Source organism: Engraulis encrasicolus, chromosome 16, assembly GCF_034702125.1.
Source record: "Engraulis encrasicolus isolate BLACKSEA-1 chromosome 16, IST_EnEncr_1.0, whole genome shotgun sequence".
Classification (NCBI taxonomy): Eukaryota; Metazoa; Chordata; class Actinopteri; order Clupeiformes; family Engraulidae; genus Engraulis; species Engraulis encrasicolus.
This window is the reverse complement of record NC_085872.1, coordinates 3,071,153-3,090,332: the sequence shown is the minus strand read 5'-3', so window position 1 is coordinate 3,090,332 and position 19,180 is coordinate 3,071,153. Positions and strand designations below refer to the sequence as shown.

Below are 19,180 nucleotides of genomic sequence, written 5' to 3'. Positions count from 1 at the left end.
AGATTGGCCAAATGGCCAAATGCCAAAGCGCGTTGGCCATGCTTTATGTGCGCATGGACTGTGTTGATACAGGCCCCAACAGCAGTAATTGGACTATACCAATATGCAGGGGAAATATAGAATAATGGGGACTCGCTGAGGTAGCTTGCGAAAGGGTGACACTTATGTGATGCAGGCACTCTTGGTGTGCCCACAGAGCAAATGCTTCACTTTATGTTATTGTACGTTGGAAAATGTCAATAAAAACATATTCACCTTTCATGTAAATCTGATCATTCACACGAATCTGGTTCTCTTGTGAATTTGTCAGTGTCATGATACAGTATGTGGTATATCATCTTGTTATATGTCAGTTTTGCATTTCTGCATCACACAACATGCTTTATTATTTCCGTTATGTATTCTTTTAAAAGCCCATTTAGGGATGGGTATTGGAAAGCCTAAGGCTACAAATGCCATAATGTTTGCTGGGGGCTGTTACACCGTCTGCTATGTACAGGGGTTGGACAAAATATCTGAGACACCTGTCATTTTAGTGTGGGAAGTTTCATGGCTCACGTGGACCAGCCTGTTGGCCAATCTTCATTAATTGCACATTGCACCAGTAAAGTGAAGTGTGAAGGTTCAATTAGCAGGGTAAGAGCACAGTTTTACTCAGAATTTTGCAATGCACACAACATTATGGGTGACGTATCAGAGCTAAAAAATGAGAAATTCTTGCGCGTGAAACTGTTACATCTTTGACCAAGACAGCAAGACTTTGTGATTTATCAAGAGTTACGGTATCCAAGGTAATGTCTGCATACCACCAAGAAGATTCAAGATTCAACATTCAAGAATTTATTGTCATTGTCAAAAAGACAACGAAATTGTGTTTGGGGTACAATACTTAGTAGCAGCAGGTTTTCAAGTAAAGTGCAATAAGCGGTAAAAGTGACACCAGTGCTTGACCCCCCCAGCCCCCCCATCCCACTTAAAGTGCATCAGAGATTAAGTGCATAATACTCGACCCCCCCCAACCTCTCTCTCTCAAACGTGCACACACACACACACACACACACACACACACACACACACACACACACACACACACACGCGCGCGCGCGCGCACACACACACACAGAAATGTCCAAAGGATAGATGAATAACATTTTAGACAGTAATGTCCCTCAGCAGTCCTGCAAATGTGGCTCTGAAGGGACCTGTACCTTCTACCTGAGGGTAGCCATTGGAACAAATGATAGGCAGGATGGTGGCTGTCGCGCAGGATGTTCTGCACTCTCCGTAGACAGCGTGTGGTGTAGATGATACTAATCTCCGGAAGAGGCATTCCAGTGATTTTCCCTGCTGTTTTCACCACACGCTGGAGTGCCTACTGATCTGCTTTGGAGGAGCTGGAGAACCACACTAGGAACCCATAGGTCGATACACTGCTGATGGCCCAGTTGTAAAAGTTCACCAGCAGTGGTCTGGGGATGTGGTAGCTCCTCAGCTTCCTCAGGTAGAAAAGGCGCTGCTGGGCCTTCCCAACAGCAGAGGCGATGTGAGTGCCCCAGGACAGGTCTTCCGCCAGGGTCACTCCCAGAAATGTAAAAGTACTGACTCTCTCCACCACCTCTGACCCGATGGAGAGGGGTTTGTGATGCTTTGGCCGTTTCTTCCTAAAGTCCACAATCATTTTATCAATCATTTTCAATCAGCAGGGTTGTTGCTGTCACACCATGAGGCCAGATGTTGCACCTCTGCCCTGTAATCCCTCTCGTCACTGTTGGTGATGAGGCCCAGGACGGTGGTGTGTTGGATGAACCACATTCAACAGGATTAACTGTGGAGGCTGCAACATGATCTCCAAAACTTCTGTGGGTAGCCATGGCCAGACCTAATGGTAAGGGAGTCAGACTGTAGATCACAGGGTTGCATTTTTCGAATCTCACCTCTTATCTCTCCCTACACCTCCATCTATGGCTGAAGTGGCCTTAAGCAAGGCACCTAACCATACATTGCTCCTGTCACTTTATCCAATACCCTGTTGCTTTGGATAAAATTAAGTTTAAGTAATATAATGATCAATGATCTATAATCAATTAAGTGTAAGTAATATAATGGACTTAGTCTACAATACTGTGGCGGTATGAGGTAGGTATGATTTGACTTCAGTCTGCATTTTTAATTTGTATTTGTAAAAGATGGAATCGCCTACTACTGCATCTGCTGTTCTAAGTACCAGAGGCTGTTGCATTACTTACAAGAATTGGTTGGCTGGAATAAAATGGGTGAGTTCTGATCGTAGGTTAACTCCAGTACAATGTTATAATGATACCTATCTGGCACTTATTTAAAAAAAAAAAACCCAGCTGGGATCAAACACGTAAAGGACATGCCAAAACAGTTGCTGTCATACGAGGTGCATTTGGTCTATTTCAAGATGAAAGGGCTGTATTTGGCAGGAATCCGGAATTGTAAATGGGACAATACAAGCAGCTCTTGCCAATAATACTTGTTTTGTAGAGTGACATGGTACCTATAAACAGGGCTGCCGCTAGGCATAAGCAGAGTAAGCAGAAGCAGAGCGCTTAGGGCCTCAAGCACTTTGCCCTTATTATTATTTAATTATGTGAGGGGCCTCCTGACCAGTTACGCTTAGGGCCGCCAAAACCTTAGCAGCGCCCCTGCCCATAATGCCAACAGACTATTTGGCTAACATCATATCTGCAGGCAACATGGGACAGTCTTTTAAAAAAAGAAAAGGCCAAGTTTCATTGCACCCCAAACAATCACTGGTTCTGGATGAAGGAATCCCCTTGTCTGATCAAAGCCAGGCTAACCGCCATAAGAAAGTCTAACACTCCGGTTCCCCGGAGAGGATGAGGACTACTTTTCCCATGTGCCTCATGCCACACTCTCAGCAGCCTCCTCAGATTTGAATTCACTTCCTTTCACATCCAGCAGAGAGCAGCAGAGGGCCATCGCAAATAGTAGGCCTATGTAGTGACAACGGGCCTTATACAGATCAGCATAACCAGGTACTTCCCTATTTCCTATTGCAGAAAGATAATCAATGGTGAAATAGTATAGACAACTATTAAGTTGACATCTTTTTTGTTTGTTTGTTTGTTTATTACTGTTCCAGATCTGTTGACATTGGAAAGGGGAAAGACGGCTGACTTAATAATACAAGAATTAAAATATTGTTTAAGATTCTGGACTAAGTTGGCAGTGATTGACATTCTTGTATTACTTCTTAAGATCAGATAGTGCAGTGGTGCTTTTTTTTTTAACAAACGCCCCCTTGACCTCATCATAAGCCTCCCAATGCCCCCCCCCCCCCCCCCCCACCTCAACATAAGCCTGCCAAAGCCTCCCTTAGTACTGAGAAATAAAATAGACTAATGCCCCCCAATGGGAACTAAGCCCTGCCCCAACTCAACTGTATCCTTGTCAACGCCCCCTAGGGCTCCTCAACACCCTCCGGGGGGCTGTCCCACCCAAGTTGAGAAACACTAAGATGTTAATAAATCATCCTAAGAAAAAAATAATGTATATGGCAACAGTGAGTTTAAAAAGACATTTGTTTTACCAAGTTTTTATTTCTAATTTCATTGTACACAGAAGCCATTTTCATAATACATATTTACATGAATTTCAATTGTTTTTTTTCCCTTAAAGCCTCCTGTGTCCTGAGAGTTAGTCCTCTTATCAGCTTGCCATATAGTCGCATGCATGCACGTGCACATACACACAGCAGCCCAGCACTGTTCATGTCCCTCTAAAGCCCACCCTAAAGCTATTTAAATAGAGTTCTGCATATATTAGTAAGTTGAGTAATGCCATTATTTCTGCGTGCAAGGTATTTAAATAGACCATTAAAGGCTTCAGCACATACAAAGACACACACACACACGCCCACCCGCCGCACACACGCACACGCACACACACACACACACACACACACACACACACACACACGCACGCAAGCACGCACACACTTTGAAGCAGTTCGTATGCAAAATTAAGTCACTCACATGCACACACACACAAGCTTTCAACAATTATGCAGTTTAAATTTGCGCTTGAATACTGGGAAATGTCAAGACTAGGAAGGCTAGAAGGTTCAGTGCAAAACAACCGAAACCGAAACAGAAACAAAAACACTTGAGCACTAGAGAACGCACATCCCTTGGAAAACTCCTGGTTTTGACAGACATCTTGGCAGACTACCACAGTAGTAGGTTGTGGCAAAAACTCAAAAACACACAGTCAGTCCCATCATGGCTCCTCCTTTCCTCAGCATAGTAAATTGACAGGGTTTGGCAGTACCTGCAGTAATGGCACCCAGGCTTTTTTTTAAATCCTCCACAGAGATTCAAAATTCCAGCAGCACAGCATCACTCCATCGAGCAAGCTGTTACCACGGGTACAGAAGTCTCTAGAACAGGACAGCTGGCATGTGGTGTTTTAAAAAAAAATGCAGGTTATAAAACGAACAAAAACACAAGCCATCTCAACAGAAAGTTGTAGACTTAGGAGCTGAGTTGAAATGAAATCAAATGGGTTTTTTTATGCAAACGTACACAAGTTCAAACATACACACATTCAAACTGGAGGGCTATATGTACGTTTTTGTGTGTTCATTTTGTCTCTGCACCCACACAGGTGTCCCCACGCGCAGGTCACAGGTACACAGACCAGTAGATGACGTTGAAGAAGAGGAAGGTGAAGGGGAAGAGGGCGCGGGCGTAGAGATCCACCCGCTTGGCTGCTGAGGGAATCACAGGTTTAGGGGGCGCAGGCTTCTTGTTGTTCTTGTTCTTTGATTTGCCAAGACCGTTGTTGACTTCGATGGGTTTCCCATAGCAATCAAAGTTGGATAACTCAAAATCCCGGGGCAGGGAGCCAACAATGCTGAAGTCATTGGAACGCAGGTCCGACTTTGAGGTGCAGACTTTCTTACAACGGGTCTCCACAACCTATAACACAAAGAAGAAGCATACACAGTTAGTTCCGCACATTAGCGCATACACACACGTCACGTATGGCACACACACACACACACACACACACACACACACACACACACACACACACACACACACACACACACACACACACACACACACACACACACAGATGACAGCCATCCTCATCAGCTAAGTGATTCTGACAAACAGCCGTCTCTCTCCTCCGGGCATCATGGCATATGGCAGAGGGACAGAGTTCCTGTCCCACAAGACCAGGCTACATGCCACTTTAGCACCTAGAGATGCATACATGAACCTCTTACCCGCATGCCAAGGCCCTCCTCCTCTACTCTTGGTCCAGTGCTAAGATCTTCATCAACACATGCTGGCTCTCAGATACACCTCTGTTTATAAATGATCAATAATAAGCCCAAGCTGAACACAGCACAGTAGTAGTCAGCATGGGCCGTTAGTCACAGTCCTGCACATGCACACACGTTACGCTCGTCGTCCTGTGCTCTACTTCTCTCCCTGCTGTCAGAACAGATAAACCCAATCTCCCAGAGGCCTCTGCTCTTACTCTCCTGCCATTTCACTGAGCACGCTCACTGTAGCCCCACTGCAATTATAGCCATTCCATCAGATGTGCTGACTCTCTAACTCGCATGTGTGTGCATGCGTCCGCACAGACACACGCGTGCACCCACACACACACACACTCTTTCTCTCGCTTTCTCTCTGTAATCCCCGATATCTGTCTTGCACTTATAGAAACACGCTGGACTAATAAGAGTCATATTCATTTTGTGCATGTCATTTCATCAGGTCTAGCTTTCATTGTGACATCTAGTCTTCATTACACATGTACATACTGCATAAAGATGATCTCACCCCCATCTTGCACCCGGATGACAAATGTAGCTTCGTCTGGCAGACAAGCCTCCCATAGTCAGAAAGCTGCCAAACATTCTTAAAATAGCTTCATGTCCAAAAACAACAATTAATCATCACCAGAGTACTTTGGTGATCTAGATAGAAAGATGAAAAACCTTAAAGGTGCACTGTGTAAGATTGTGGCCAGAGTAGGTATTGCAACTATACTGCTCATTGAACTGTGCTACCTAGTGCCAAATTGGACCTTTTCGTGAATATTAATAAATAATAAACCAATATTTACTAGTATGACCAAAGGACAGTAAGTTTTGCAGCTAAAAATGCCCATTTCTGGAAATTCAAAATGACAGACCATGGAGAAGATACCCCTTTCCATGTATGTAAAATGCCATTTTCCCAGTCATAATGAATACTAAATGAATGGTACTGGCATGTATTTGTTCAAAAGGTAACATTTGTGAATGGGCAGCATGAATTTTGGAAATGAACTACTTAAAATATTACACAGTGCACATTGAATGTAGCAGCTTACTGTAATAAAAATGATCAATTAGGACAAAACTTCTCATGGTCATACCCATACGTGCCTATACTCAACTCTCCACAAATCAATACTGTAATGCCAATACTATGGATATAGTAGTAGAATCACAAAATTTCTGGAAAAGGAAGAACTCTGAAAAAAAAACCCAGTTTGGCCAGACAGACTTGAACGGCAGATTCAGGGCATCTGATGAATAACTAAAATACTCTTCCATCAAAAATACAGAGGGGAAAGATATGCATACGCATTAAGATCTCCACTGCAGCTGTCATTGGCCTCATTTCTGAAGAGCGCTCCTGGAGGTCCATCTGAAGGTGGTGGGAGCTATATGGAGACGCTGCAACAGCTGCTGCTCCCTAATGGCCAGAGGCATTCATTTGCTGGGAGTTGAGCGACAGCCAGAGAAGCACAGGCTAGGCGTTTCAGCACCACGGACAGCACCATACATGGGGGCAATGCTCTGCTCCACTGAGTGGCATTACATTGGAGGTGCCCTGCATGGGGATCTGTTCTTCTATTCTCTAACTATGTCTTAGCCTGGTCCTGACCATCCCATAATACTACCAGTTAATTTCGTATTCATGGTCTGGGGGTTGTTTGATCTGACGCGATTGCAGGAAGCGGGAAGGACATTTTTGGAAAAATCAGGATAAGTTGTTGAACAAACATGTCTGACGTCTATCTTTGGCGATGTAGGACCATTTAACAGACATGTCTTTCAGAACATCCTACCGTAGGATAAAATTACAACGTAGGACCATTTGTCAGAACACCGGCCAAATCCTGCCGCTCAACATCGCTCCACAGAAAACAGGTCCCAGACGTAGTGCGGAGCCAAGTCTCTTGGCGGAAATACGTACGATGGTGCGCGAGGCTAGCTACGTCTATACTCATGGCATAATTGGGGAGAATTTAAGATGATTTGATTTGAATTTAAGATGATTTAAGGTAATTTTACTATGCATGATCTATGCACAATTTACCAGTAAGAAGCTTGTCGGAGACACAGATACAAATATAGCTATCCACATGAAGTTTACCTTGAAAAATACTTTGTCAGTCATATAACACATCAAACATATTCAGTTCTCAAATAATACATAAACACACGCATGCACGCACGCGTATGCACGCAGACACAGACACCTGTATTGTGCTGACATGTATAGGAGTGCCTCCGGTGCCATTGATAGAATTGGGGGTGGTTTTGGAGGGAGTCTTCTTTGCCTCTGCCTTCTCTTTCTCCTTCTCCTTTTTTGCCATCCTTGCTTTCTCTGCCTCAATCCGCTTTGGGCTGTTCAGCATCACCTGATCAACACACAAAAACCCACATAAATAGAATTATAAAATAAGAACCAAATAATGCAGAGCCTCTTCCCTCCTCTCTCCCCATGCACTTTCTCTCTCTCTCGCTCTCTCTCTCTCTCTCTCTCTCTCTCTCTCTCTCTCTCTCTCTCTCTCTCTCTCTCTCACACACACACACACACACACACACACACACACACACACACACACACACACACACACACACACACACACACACACACACACACACACACACACCTGGACAACAGCATACTCCACCAGGGAGCCAAAGCCATAGAAAAGACAGGCCATCATCCAGACATCAATGGCCTTCACATAGGACACCTTAGGCAGCTCTGAGGCTAAAGATGTGCACTCAGAAGACAGGGACAGGACAGAGAGAATGCCTACAGAGAGAGAGAGAGAGAGAGAGAGAGAGAGAGAGAGAAGGATACCAGAGAGAAGTCACAAAAATGAGAAGGGAGAAGAGAAGTGATGAAGAGAGAAACAAAAGAGAGAACACAGCCACAAGTTAGGCAGCAAGACGACCAACATTGTGGTCTTAAAACAATTCCATTGGTTCCCTTCACTCATTCCCCACCCGAAAAAATGAATGACAGGCAAAACAGAGGAGAAAAAGCTCTGACCTGAAAGAGGGATGGAGCCTCGGGATGGACAGATGGACGGATGAAAGAGGGAGGAAAGGGGAGGAGCCTATGAGAGATGGAAGGAGAGATGAGAGGAGCAGAGAAGGGTGCGTGGGCAGGTTTTTTGGAAAGGGACTTGGCAAGGTGGCTGACCTAAGGGCACCCGGGCTGCGCTGGCATCAGGGTTGATCCAGAAGGCGAGCCAGGAGAGCACCACGATGAGCAGAGTAGGCGCATACACACCCATCATATAGAAGCCCACCTGCCGACGCAGTGTGAAGATCACCTCCACACACGTGTAGTAACCTACAAAGGACACCAGGAACAAAACAGTCTTTTGTCACTCCTTCAGTACCCTCAAGCTCTCTCTCTCTGTCTCTCACGCCTCCCAAAACACATACGCACACATCAGTACTTTCACACTGCTACTGTATGAAAATATAAAACATTTCATATATTATACTATGAAAAAAATGTTTTCCTCCCAAGATCCACTTCCCTGTGTTATATTTTTCACCTTGGTTTTCAACCTCTTCCTGATCCATGCTATAATTTATTCTTGACATTCTAGCCTTCCATAAAAGGTTTTTATGTGGGTTCAATTACTCACTTCCATCAGAATGGCAGACGCTGAAAAAAGTAACTTCATGTATACAGTCCCTTCATGAAACATCTGTATGTATAATTATATAAGGGAAACTCCAGAGGTAATTGGTTTGTGTGTGTGTGTGTGTGTGTGTGTGTGCGTGTGTGTGTATGTGTGTATAATGCCATGCATGCGTGTGTGTGTACCTGATTGTGCATGAATACACAAATGCCCATGTGGACCACAGTGATGTTTTTTTGTTTAGTTGGAATGATTTATGAGTGTAGCTGCAGGTTATTTATACACCGCATGAGTCACATGTATCCTCTGCCACACGGACGGACACACACACACACACACACACACACACACACACACACACACACACACACACACACACACACACACACACACACACACACACACACACACACACACACACACACACACACACACACACACACACAAACACACACACACAACACACACACACATGCCACATCAGGCACATTCTCCCAAGTGCATACGGTGCTGTAATGACCACACACAGGCAGCACCTTTGAGGTTGCTGACTACGGTCATTCATTTTACATGGCTGCACCACTCTGTATGTACCACCTTAGAACCCCAGCACAAACATCTAACTATGTGACTGTGCACCAGTGTGTGAATGAGTGTTTCTGTGCTTCAGCATGCATTACCGTACCTGTCCCAGCATAGAACTTGGTGCAGTTGCTGTACTTAATGTCCTCCTGCTTGACATCGAACTGAGGCAATGCAATCTCATCCATCTGCACGGGGTCGCCTGACTGCCACATGAACACAAGGTCTTTTGTCGTATATCCATCTACAATAACACACAAAGAGGCACATAGAGGCGACACACACACACACACACACACACACACACACACACACACACACACACACACACACACACACACACACACACACACACACACACACACACACACACACACACACACACACACACACACACACACACAACGTGTGTGTATGTGCTCCATAAGGTGTGAGGGGGATCATTGTGAATGAAATGTGTACATACAGTATGAAATACTATACTGTATGAAAATGCACTGATGGAGTTATCAGTACTGAGTAAAAGGAGACGTGACCCACAGCTCTCAAGTTGAATCTTGCATAGTTGGGTATCCATTGGAAACAGCCTCAAGTCAAGGGGGCAGGAGAGAGTGATGGATAACCTGTATGAGAAAGCACATTTACAAAACATTAACAAGGATTCCAGTACATTGTCATAGAGAGTGGCATGACACCTTTCACAAAAATACATTTTAAACATTAAAGGACCAGTTCAGTCAATTTCAACATGCAGTTGTAATGCTCACACTACCCTGGACTTGTCAGTACCTGAGGTTTTATTTTTTTCTTCTTCAACCTTTTCCAAGATCGTGGTCATTGTAATGGGGGCAGCGCTTTGTTTACATTTCAAAAAAACATTTTCATTTATTCCCAAAAACATCCAAAAGGTTATACAAACCCCAACTCCGATGAAGTTGGGACGTTTGGTAAACAGTGAATAAAATCAAAATGCTATCATTTTCAAAACATTCAATCTATTCATTAGATGGAGAATAGTGAAAAGACAACATATTAAGTGTTAAAACCGAGAAAAAATATTGTTTTGGGGGACATATGTACTCATTTCTAATTTGATAAATCCAACACATCTCAAAAGAGTTGGGACGGGGATCAGTGAAATTTAGTAAACATCCAAATAAGATAAAACAACAAAGAAGAACATTTCAAAATGAATTGTACTGACGGACAATATAGGTGTTCAGGTATAAGATCATCACAGAGAGGCTGAGTCACTCAGAATTAAAGATGCAAAGGGAATAATTACCATAGTTATTACATACATTTTTTAATTCCCTTTGATTTACCACGATTGAGTGTATATAAGACATATTTTTGTTAATAAAATCATTGTATAGGTTCATGACATCATGAAATATATATTGGCTGTAGTCTCACTCTAGCACTCCAGGAGTTAGAGCTATTGGAAATTGACCATATTAAGAATGCTTAATGCATGAACATGATACAGGGGTGTAACATTCTCCTAAGCACCTGAGCTCACTTGAAATAGACCCAGAAGACATGGGAAACTGTCCTTTGCTTACAGAAGTCAGCAGAAGTTGTAGAAGTCCATTCTTTTTGACAATAATAGAGCATTGCACATCCTGTGCTACAGTAAAAATGGACCATCCAACTTGTGTTAGTGCTAGCTTCAAAAGTCAGCCTCCATGATGGCATGCGGGTGCAGTAGTGCATTGGTTATGATGTTCTCACTCATCCATAGAGTTAAATACAGTGCTGAATGGTATAAATGGGTTTTAAACAACATGAAAAGCCACTCATGCATTATATTTTGAAGGGAGATCTTCGATTACTGCCACATAGTACGGTCAAATTGCATTCTCTACTATGTTTTAACAGTTTGGCTCCATCAAGGACCAGCAGGTGATAAAATGGTGGGTTTTTGGTCAAGACCTGTCACACTGTAAGCACTACAGAAAGGAAAACATTGCAAAACATGACAAGGAATACACCCACCATTTAAGCTGGTGAAATCATGTAAAAGATAGGAATTAACACTGTTTTTATATAAAATCATCTCATCAGTTAATGTATTTAACTGTTAAGTGTTGTCTTTTGTTTTGTTTTTAGTCTTCCTCGACATTTGCTGCCATTTATTGTCCCCGTCCCAACTCTTTTGAGACGTGTTGGATTTATCAAATTAGAAATGAGTACATATGTCCCCCAAAACAATATTTTTTCTCAGTTTTAACACTTAATATGTTGTCTTTTCACTATTCTCCATCTAATGAATAGATTGAATGTTTTGAAAATGATAGCATTTTGATTTTATTCACTGTTTACCAAACGTCCCAACTTCATCGGAGTTGGGGTTTTTACATCAGCAGGCAACTAGCAAACAGCGGTACCTTTTGGGAAAATATTTGAAGTAGGCCTATGTTAATTAAAAAAAAAAAAAAACAAACGCTGTCCCCATTAGAATAGCTCGTAATTCCGAAAGGGCTTAGCCGATATTATACAGAAATGAAACCCCATTGAAAGTCAATGGAATGTTCTGTCTGGCAAATTAGAATTAGTTTTTTCTTAAAAATAGAAAAACTTGGTTTGGAAATCTATGGAGTATAATGAAGAGGGAAGTGTGGGTCACCAGATCAAAGAACAAAAAACAGCTGACAGCTAAGTATCAATGATGTCTGGGCTTTCATAACCCTCATGCAATGCCACTGCCATTGACTTCAATGTTAAACACAGTCAGGTCAGCAGTCTAACCCATGACTGCGGTTTTGAGTAATGAACAAGGCTGAGACTTTTTAAAGCCTCAGGAAGCTTTTACCAGTGTTTAGAGTTAATTGGTTAATTCAGACGATTAGGTTAATAGCTTGTTTAGACAACCTTTTCATGATATGCTAATTTTTTGAGATTTGAATATTGGGTTTTCATGAGCTGTATGTCAAAATCATCAATATTAAAACAAAACAAGATCTGAAATATTTCAGTTGGTGTGCAATGAATGTAAAACATATGAAAGTTTATTTTTATCATTACATTATGGGGAAAAAATGAACTTTAACACAATATGCTAATTATTTGAGAAGGACCTGTACTACTGAAGAATAAAACACTATGTAGTGTTACTACGAGTCGTGGGTTACTCTATGAAGGTCAGTGATGGCAGAAAGAAAGAAGACACATAGAAATGGTGTGATGTTGCTAAGTTGCTAAAGCTGCTTACTAATGGGCGTTTTCTGACGGGGTGCTGTAATTAACTAACTGTAAATACCTTTTCTCCAAAATATATGAATTACTACAGTCATGAAAGAGTCCTTCCTGTATTACAGTTATCAACCTGACACACTCACATGTACATACAAACATACAGAACCAAAATGACAAAAACCTTATGCAACACGATATGAATAGTAAATGCTTCAAAGCTATTTAAGCTGCAGCAAAAGCAGTCCTTGGCTCATAGAGCTCTGCTTGTGAATTCACACAACATAAAGACAAAACTGTTTGCTAGAAAAAAGATCAGATATACCAGTAAATTAACTGATGCACAAACAAGCTAAACTACTTTTGTACTGTTGGAGCAACCTTTTTTTAAAATAAGAGACAAATAAATAACAATCAAATAACAAATAACAGTCAAATAAACACCAATAATAATACTGAAGCACATATCTGCACGAGTGTATGTGCTGTACTATGTGTGAGTTATGGAGAGACTGTAAGTATAAGAAAATGACTGACTGAGTATTTGTGTGTTTCTCAGAGCTTTGCAGGCTTCATTAGCTTTTGCCTGCATGTGGTGTTTTCAAAGGCAGATGACAGAGGGAGGAGGGGAGAACGCAAGAGACATAGAGAGGGACGCGCGCACACACACATGCACACATGAACAGAAAGACGGAGAGAGAGAGATGGAGAGAGCGGGTTGGTCCCTCAGGCACTGCACACATGGCAGATAAAGACCTAGAATACTCCCCCTACTTCCCTGTCATAAAGACCTTTACAGGCTATCCAATAGGGCACAAGCTAACACACAAACATACTGTATACCTCCACCACACATACTGTAGACACACAAATATGCATACGTCACATGACTCATATTATGATAAGGTAATTGCTGCTTATTACAAAGGAGGTCAAGATTTCACTGCCGTCATCCTGGCTTGACACATTTAACTCAATGGAGATGATGGCACAGGGTTATTCAATTAAAAAGTCACTGAGGGCCAGTTTTTCAAATTCCTGCCAGTAAAGGGGCCGGATATAGAATATTATATAAAGAGAACAGAGGAGAACGCTCGGACTGCATTTAAGTTCCAGCAGCACGACATGCGAGGTGAGGGTGCAAAACAAGCGGATAGCTGTCCAGACAGAACAGATTTTCGCTTCCCTGCTTCTTAGTAGCCTTTTGGTGATCTATTTTGAGACCATTTTAGATAAGATTTCACTCTCATATGAATGCACAGGAGAGGTATTACCGCCCAAAATGTTAGTGATTGCAAATTACGCACAGCCACAGATAGTGTTCCCCTTTCTTTCTTTAATTTTGTTCTGACACCGTGGTCATATCTGGCCCCAGGGCTGCCATTTGAATAGGCCTGCTCTGCATTTTTACTGGAAGACTGGGATCATTGTAAAAAATTTGACATTGTTTGTACCCTTCCAATACACTTTTACACTGATTCACAGAAAAAAACAGCAATCTGTGCTATCTTGTTATTGTAAGGTTTTAACCGTGTGTGTGTGTGTGTGTGTGTGTGTGTGTGTGTGTGTGTGTGTGTGTGTGTGAGAGAGAGAGAGAGAGAGAGAGAGAGAGAGAGAGAGAGAGAGAGAGAGAGAGAGAGAGAGAGAGAGAGAGAGAGAGAGAGAGAGAGAGAGAGAGAGAGAGAGAGAGAGAATGTACGTACCTCATACTGATGAGTACATCTCCATTGCGGTAGATAAATAGTAAAAGGTTCTCCTGTGTCACATCATGGAAGTTGGCATTCTTCTCATTAGCAAAGAACAGGTCAGGTTTCCACAAGCACTGAAACATCTTGGGGTCCACTGTCAAGGCATCCGACTTGAAGTCAGCTGGGAGGCGTAACCGAGGGTCATTCCAACGCTGCCTTAGGAAGATGTTAACACGGTAGTCCTATGCAAATGCACACACAATACAAACTTATATGAATACACCACATTTGAATAACACTATTCCTCACTATTTACAATTAAGTCAGTGAATGCCTTGTTTTAAAGAACTAGCTGAAAACTGTAATTCAGTCATACCATTGTTGTCTCCTGAATTGATCCAAAACTGTTGATGAAAATGTTCACCTTATCTTCTACAGGTATTCCTATAAATATAGTCACACACAACAGTAACATTAATGCAGTGTATTAACGTGTGTGTGTGTGTGTGTGTGTGTGTGTGTGTGTGTGTGTGTGTGTGTGTGTGTGTGTGTGTGTGTGTGTGTGTGTGTGTGTGTGTGTGTGTGTGTGTGTGTGTGTGTGTGCATGAATGTGTATACATGCACAAGATGTTCAAGACATGTTCAAGACATGTTCAAGAAAAAGTAGCCTGGACCAACATAGCTATAATATAAGACCAGTTTAAATGTTCACAGGCAGTACAGTATATTAATAGGAAATGTTCTCAATATAGTAAATAATATCAGCAGTAATTATCTTGAATGAGTGAGGGACAAAGTAACCGACAGTAATGGGCTAATAACTCTCCTTTATGAATATTACATGAAACCTCATCACAGCAGCGGAAGATTTAAAGATCCAGACACTAGGACAATGAAGCGACTGGCTGCATAAACATATTCACATAGAGGAGCTTTATCCTGAGCTAAAATGGCAATTTAGTGATGGAATGATATCCACTGATTTCCAGTGTTGGGCAGTAATGCATTACAAAAGTAATTAATTATTGCAATGCATTTCTTTTTGCTGTAATGCAGTAATGTAAGGCATTATAGGGAAAAAATCTGTAATATTTACTTAGTCACAATGCTAAATAACTTAAGTTACAATGCATTACAATGTCCTGGATTTTAGTGGGATTCAGTGTGGTGGGTCAGAAAGAAGCTATTCCTGAACCTGGTGGTTTTTAGGCTGCATGCTGCCAAAACACCTCCTGGAAGTCATGATTCATGAGCTTGATTTACACTGTAATAGATTGCCAGATCCATATTAAGGCCTACACTTCTTTTAGCGAAAGTAACTAAAGTAATGCAAAAGTAGTGTAATGCCTTACATTTTAAATATAGTAACATTGTAGTGTAAGGGATTATTTTGAAAAGACAGTAACATGTAATCAGTAATGCATTACTGTTTTTGAGTAACTTGCCCATCACTGCTGATTTCACTGAATTCCAGACAGAATCAGAGATTATCTAAACTCTTTTTTACCCAACAGACAGCCTTAACGCAGAATATGTTAAAACATGCACCTATGTATTATATCCACTGGAGTAACGCAATATGATGTGACAGATTTAGAGGAAGGAATAGCTCTGAAGGTCACCTCACAACATGTACCACAAACATGTTTGGCTAGCATTACATCTTTGCCAGTTAGCACAAACCTTGAAAGTTGGGCCTTATGCGGGAATCGTATGTAACCAGCAGCCTATTGAGAATGTTGCTGGTTGAATTACCAGGGACTCGATCCAGGTCCTCGGCTGACAACTGCCTGTCAATGGGAAGAACAAACAACATTTCACAAAATACCAAAAATGTTTACAGTATGAGGTTGGCAATGCTTCAGTTGAAAACCGCTCAGAGACAAGAAACAAAATGCTAATGGTGGAGACTATGTGTTGCAAGAGATCCTGATGAACTGGCTTCGTTTAGTCACTCTAGTGCTGCGTAGTTGGGCTAGCTGCTGGTGATGGATGTTAGAGTGTCCTGGGTGTGACACGGCTTTGCGTGTGTGGCTGGATGTTTCAGGCAGCTTTAGACCATAGCCCTGAGCTGTCCTGCTGCTGATGAGTCAAACATCCCAGATGAGGGCAGAGAGAAACACCCCAGACCTCTCCTTCACACTCCTACACTCATGCTGCACTCATTTCACACACCACCACACATCGCCAAACAACACAAACCAGCCTGGCCACTTGCAAGCCCACAATGCCAGAGGATAACACCAATGTGACTTTACTAAAATTAAATTACAATATCAACCATGCCCCCCCAGACACCATGCAACATATTGTCACCAAATTATTAAACAAAACTCTAACACAAGAGCAAATTACAATATTGGTGCATTCTTATAATGACAAACATTCGTATAGTGGACGCAGCAGCTGCAGTCCCAGGTATTTTTTACAGTGTCTCTCCTGCAGTGCCATGGCAATGCAGTTTCCCGCACAGACATATTAGATGACAAAGTCTTTGCATTCGTCAGGATGGCGTGGGGGTAGCCCGTGGTGCAGGGCCGGCCAGACAGTTAGAGCTCCTGTGGGCTGACTCTGTGAGCTGTGAATGGCTGTTATTGAACCACAGCACGCACCCTGAGCTACAGTGAGGGATGGGAGCACACAGGCAGCAATGACTCTCGCGTTTTTTTTCTTTCACATGCGAAGGGTTACCTGGGTGTAAAAACAACATAGAGATTTTACTGCCCTATTCATGAATAATGTATTTTTTGGATAGGCTACTAGTAAGGCCATTGAATAGCCGGGTCGGTATGTAGGGTTGCCAGATGAGGCTGATGATTTTCAGCCCAAAAAATCCTCAAAACCTGCCTGGAAGCATTAAATCCCACCCAATTCTATTGATTTCTATGGCCAAAAATTGGGTGTTTTTTTCTGCAAAATGCCATTTTTACACGCAGACGGTCATCCTAAGCAGCTCAATTGGGTGGGAAACCGCTGAATCTGGCAACACTGTCGGTATGTCTGCCTGAATGTCTCCACATGAAATGTGTGCTGTCCCGGTACTTGGTCTAATCTTCCCATCAGTTGTAATGCAGCTGATAAGCCTGCGGGGCCTCTTAGAGTCACCCTGGCTTGAGCCTGGAAGCCCCTGGCTCCTACTTATCTGCACTGATGAGTAACTCCCTAAAAGAAGAAGCTAACCGGAGCATATAGCTGACTGCACTTGCACACAGCTGGACACAAAGCATGACCAAGTCAACTCTACAAGCTACTAACAAAAAGGGTTACGAAATGTCTTTAGATAGCTATGCAATGACAGTACTGTGATTCACAAGCGGAAATGCACGTTTGTTTGCATTAGACTTACAGAATTCTGTTCCAAAGAAATAACCTGAGCTGACCCAGGACAGTCTAAACTATAGACATGCCTAACTACCATATAATAGGTGTATCACAGTATTTTTTAACACACTGTAACACGAGGAAGGCTACAACAATATTAATAACGAGTAGTTGTTCTACATATGATAGACTGAGCTAAACGCGAGTGTGAGTTCACTGCCCCTTAACAAAGTCCTGGCAGCAGTCTCAGATTTTTTTGTTTTGTCTGTGGCAAACAATCTGTAAAGTTCTCATTGTACAGCATGTTCAGACAGAGTATTAGCATTACACCACACAACAGAATGCCATGTTGTATTTGGGTTCACTCACGAGGGACAGACGACCTTTGGCTTCTTTCCCTTCTTGCCCCCTGCTTTCTCCCCTGCATCCACAGTGCAAAGCAGCAGCAGCAGCACCAGACACAGAGCAAGTTTACGCCACGCCATTGTAAGTCCTGCAAATAGACACACGGTCATTCATCCACAGAGGGAAAGTCATTTCTGGCTTAGAAATATACATTGTGCATAGACATAAAAAAATCTTATTGAAAATGTACAATTTGGTCATTAGGCAAAGTCATTAGGCAGCTGGTGTCATTAATTGCATAGGTAGCACCAGATTTGTTCCCCTGCAAAACTGAAATGGTACAGCATCCTTAGGATTCAGCCTCATCCCACTCCATGCAATGCCCATCTCTCATGCACGAGTGGGGATGGCGAGTGTTTCATCCTTGCAGTGTAATCAATTAAGGGAGCTACAGATCAGGATGCGCGGTGGTTAAACGGGGGAGTCAAAAGTCGGGACTGGATCCAACACGCGCGAGCTCTTGGTCCGCAGTGAGGCTCGCGAGCACAGGAACATTAATCATGACCAACACAGCGGAGGAGGGAAATGCACTTACAAAAACTACCTTGCGATTCTATACATCCCCGACACGATGCAGCAGAGTAGTAACTTAGAATCACAACATGCATTAAGTATTCGCAAAATCATAATTAGGTACGTGGTTGCCCTTGAGGATTACAGCATCCCAAAACTGCATCAAAGCCTTTGCCGTCTTGCTTACCTCTTACAACACGAGGGAGAATGACAGGACGTCCGACTCACACATGCATCGCTGTCCGGTACCCCTAGTGTCTTCTCATATCACCAACTGAGTGAGAGGGGGAGAGAGAGTATACGAGAGTGGGAGAGCCTCTTTTCTTCTCCGAAGATGGATTCTGCTTGCCAGCACCTGTCCCGACTGCATGCGCAGTGGCTGTGGGTCTCGCGCGAGGGAAATTTCTCGGAAAGTCCCAAGCCCGAGTTTCTGCAGAATGACCGTCTCGCTCTTTAGTTGCCTGACTTGTGTGAAGTTACATTGTAATACATGATACGTCTGTAACTAAACCTGGTGTCTA

At 42.7% G+C, this 19,180-nt stretch overlaps 1 protein-coding gene across 1 annotated transcript; it reads right to left on the bottom strand.

Annotated features, from left to right (window-relative positions):
- Positions 1 to 3,947: 3,947 nt before the first annotated feature.
- Positions 3,948 to 18,560, bottom strand: glrba (glycine receptor, beta a). The gene is made up of 10 exons (XM_063220110.1): positions 18,111 to 18,560; positions 16,104 to 16,210; positions 14,797 to 14,864; positions 14,436 to 14,662; positions 10,078 to 10,160; positions 9,641 to 9,781; positions 8,502 to 8,654; positions 7,960 to 8,108; positions 7,543 to 7,704; positions 3,948 to 4,967 (listed from the first exon to the last, which is right to left on the bottom strand). The coding sequence occupies exons 1-10, from the start codon at positions 18,254 to 18,256 to the stop codon at positions 4,671 to 4,673; spliced, it is 1,533 nt and encodes a 510-aa protein (XP_063076180.1). The 5' UTR covers positions 18,257 to 18,560; the 3' UTR covers positions 3,948 to 4,670.
- Positions 18,561 to 19,180: the final 620 nt, after the last annotated feature.

Excerpts from the sequence above, each read along its gene's own strand:
- glrba (XM_063220110.1), bottom strand. The coding sequence starts at position 18,256 with ATGACCGTGTGTCTATTTGCAGGACTTACAATGGCGTGGCGTAAACTT. Across the intron at positions 16,211-18,110 it reads CCAAAGGTCGTCTGTCCCTC|GCAGTTGTCAGCCGAGGACC; the intron begins GTGAGTGAACCC and ends TCCCATTGACAG. Across the intron at positions 7,705-7,959 it reads TGGAGTATGCTGTTGTCCAG|GTGATGCTGAACAGCCCAAA; the intron begins GTGTGTGTGTGT and ends TGTGTTGATCAG.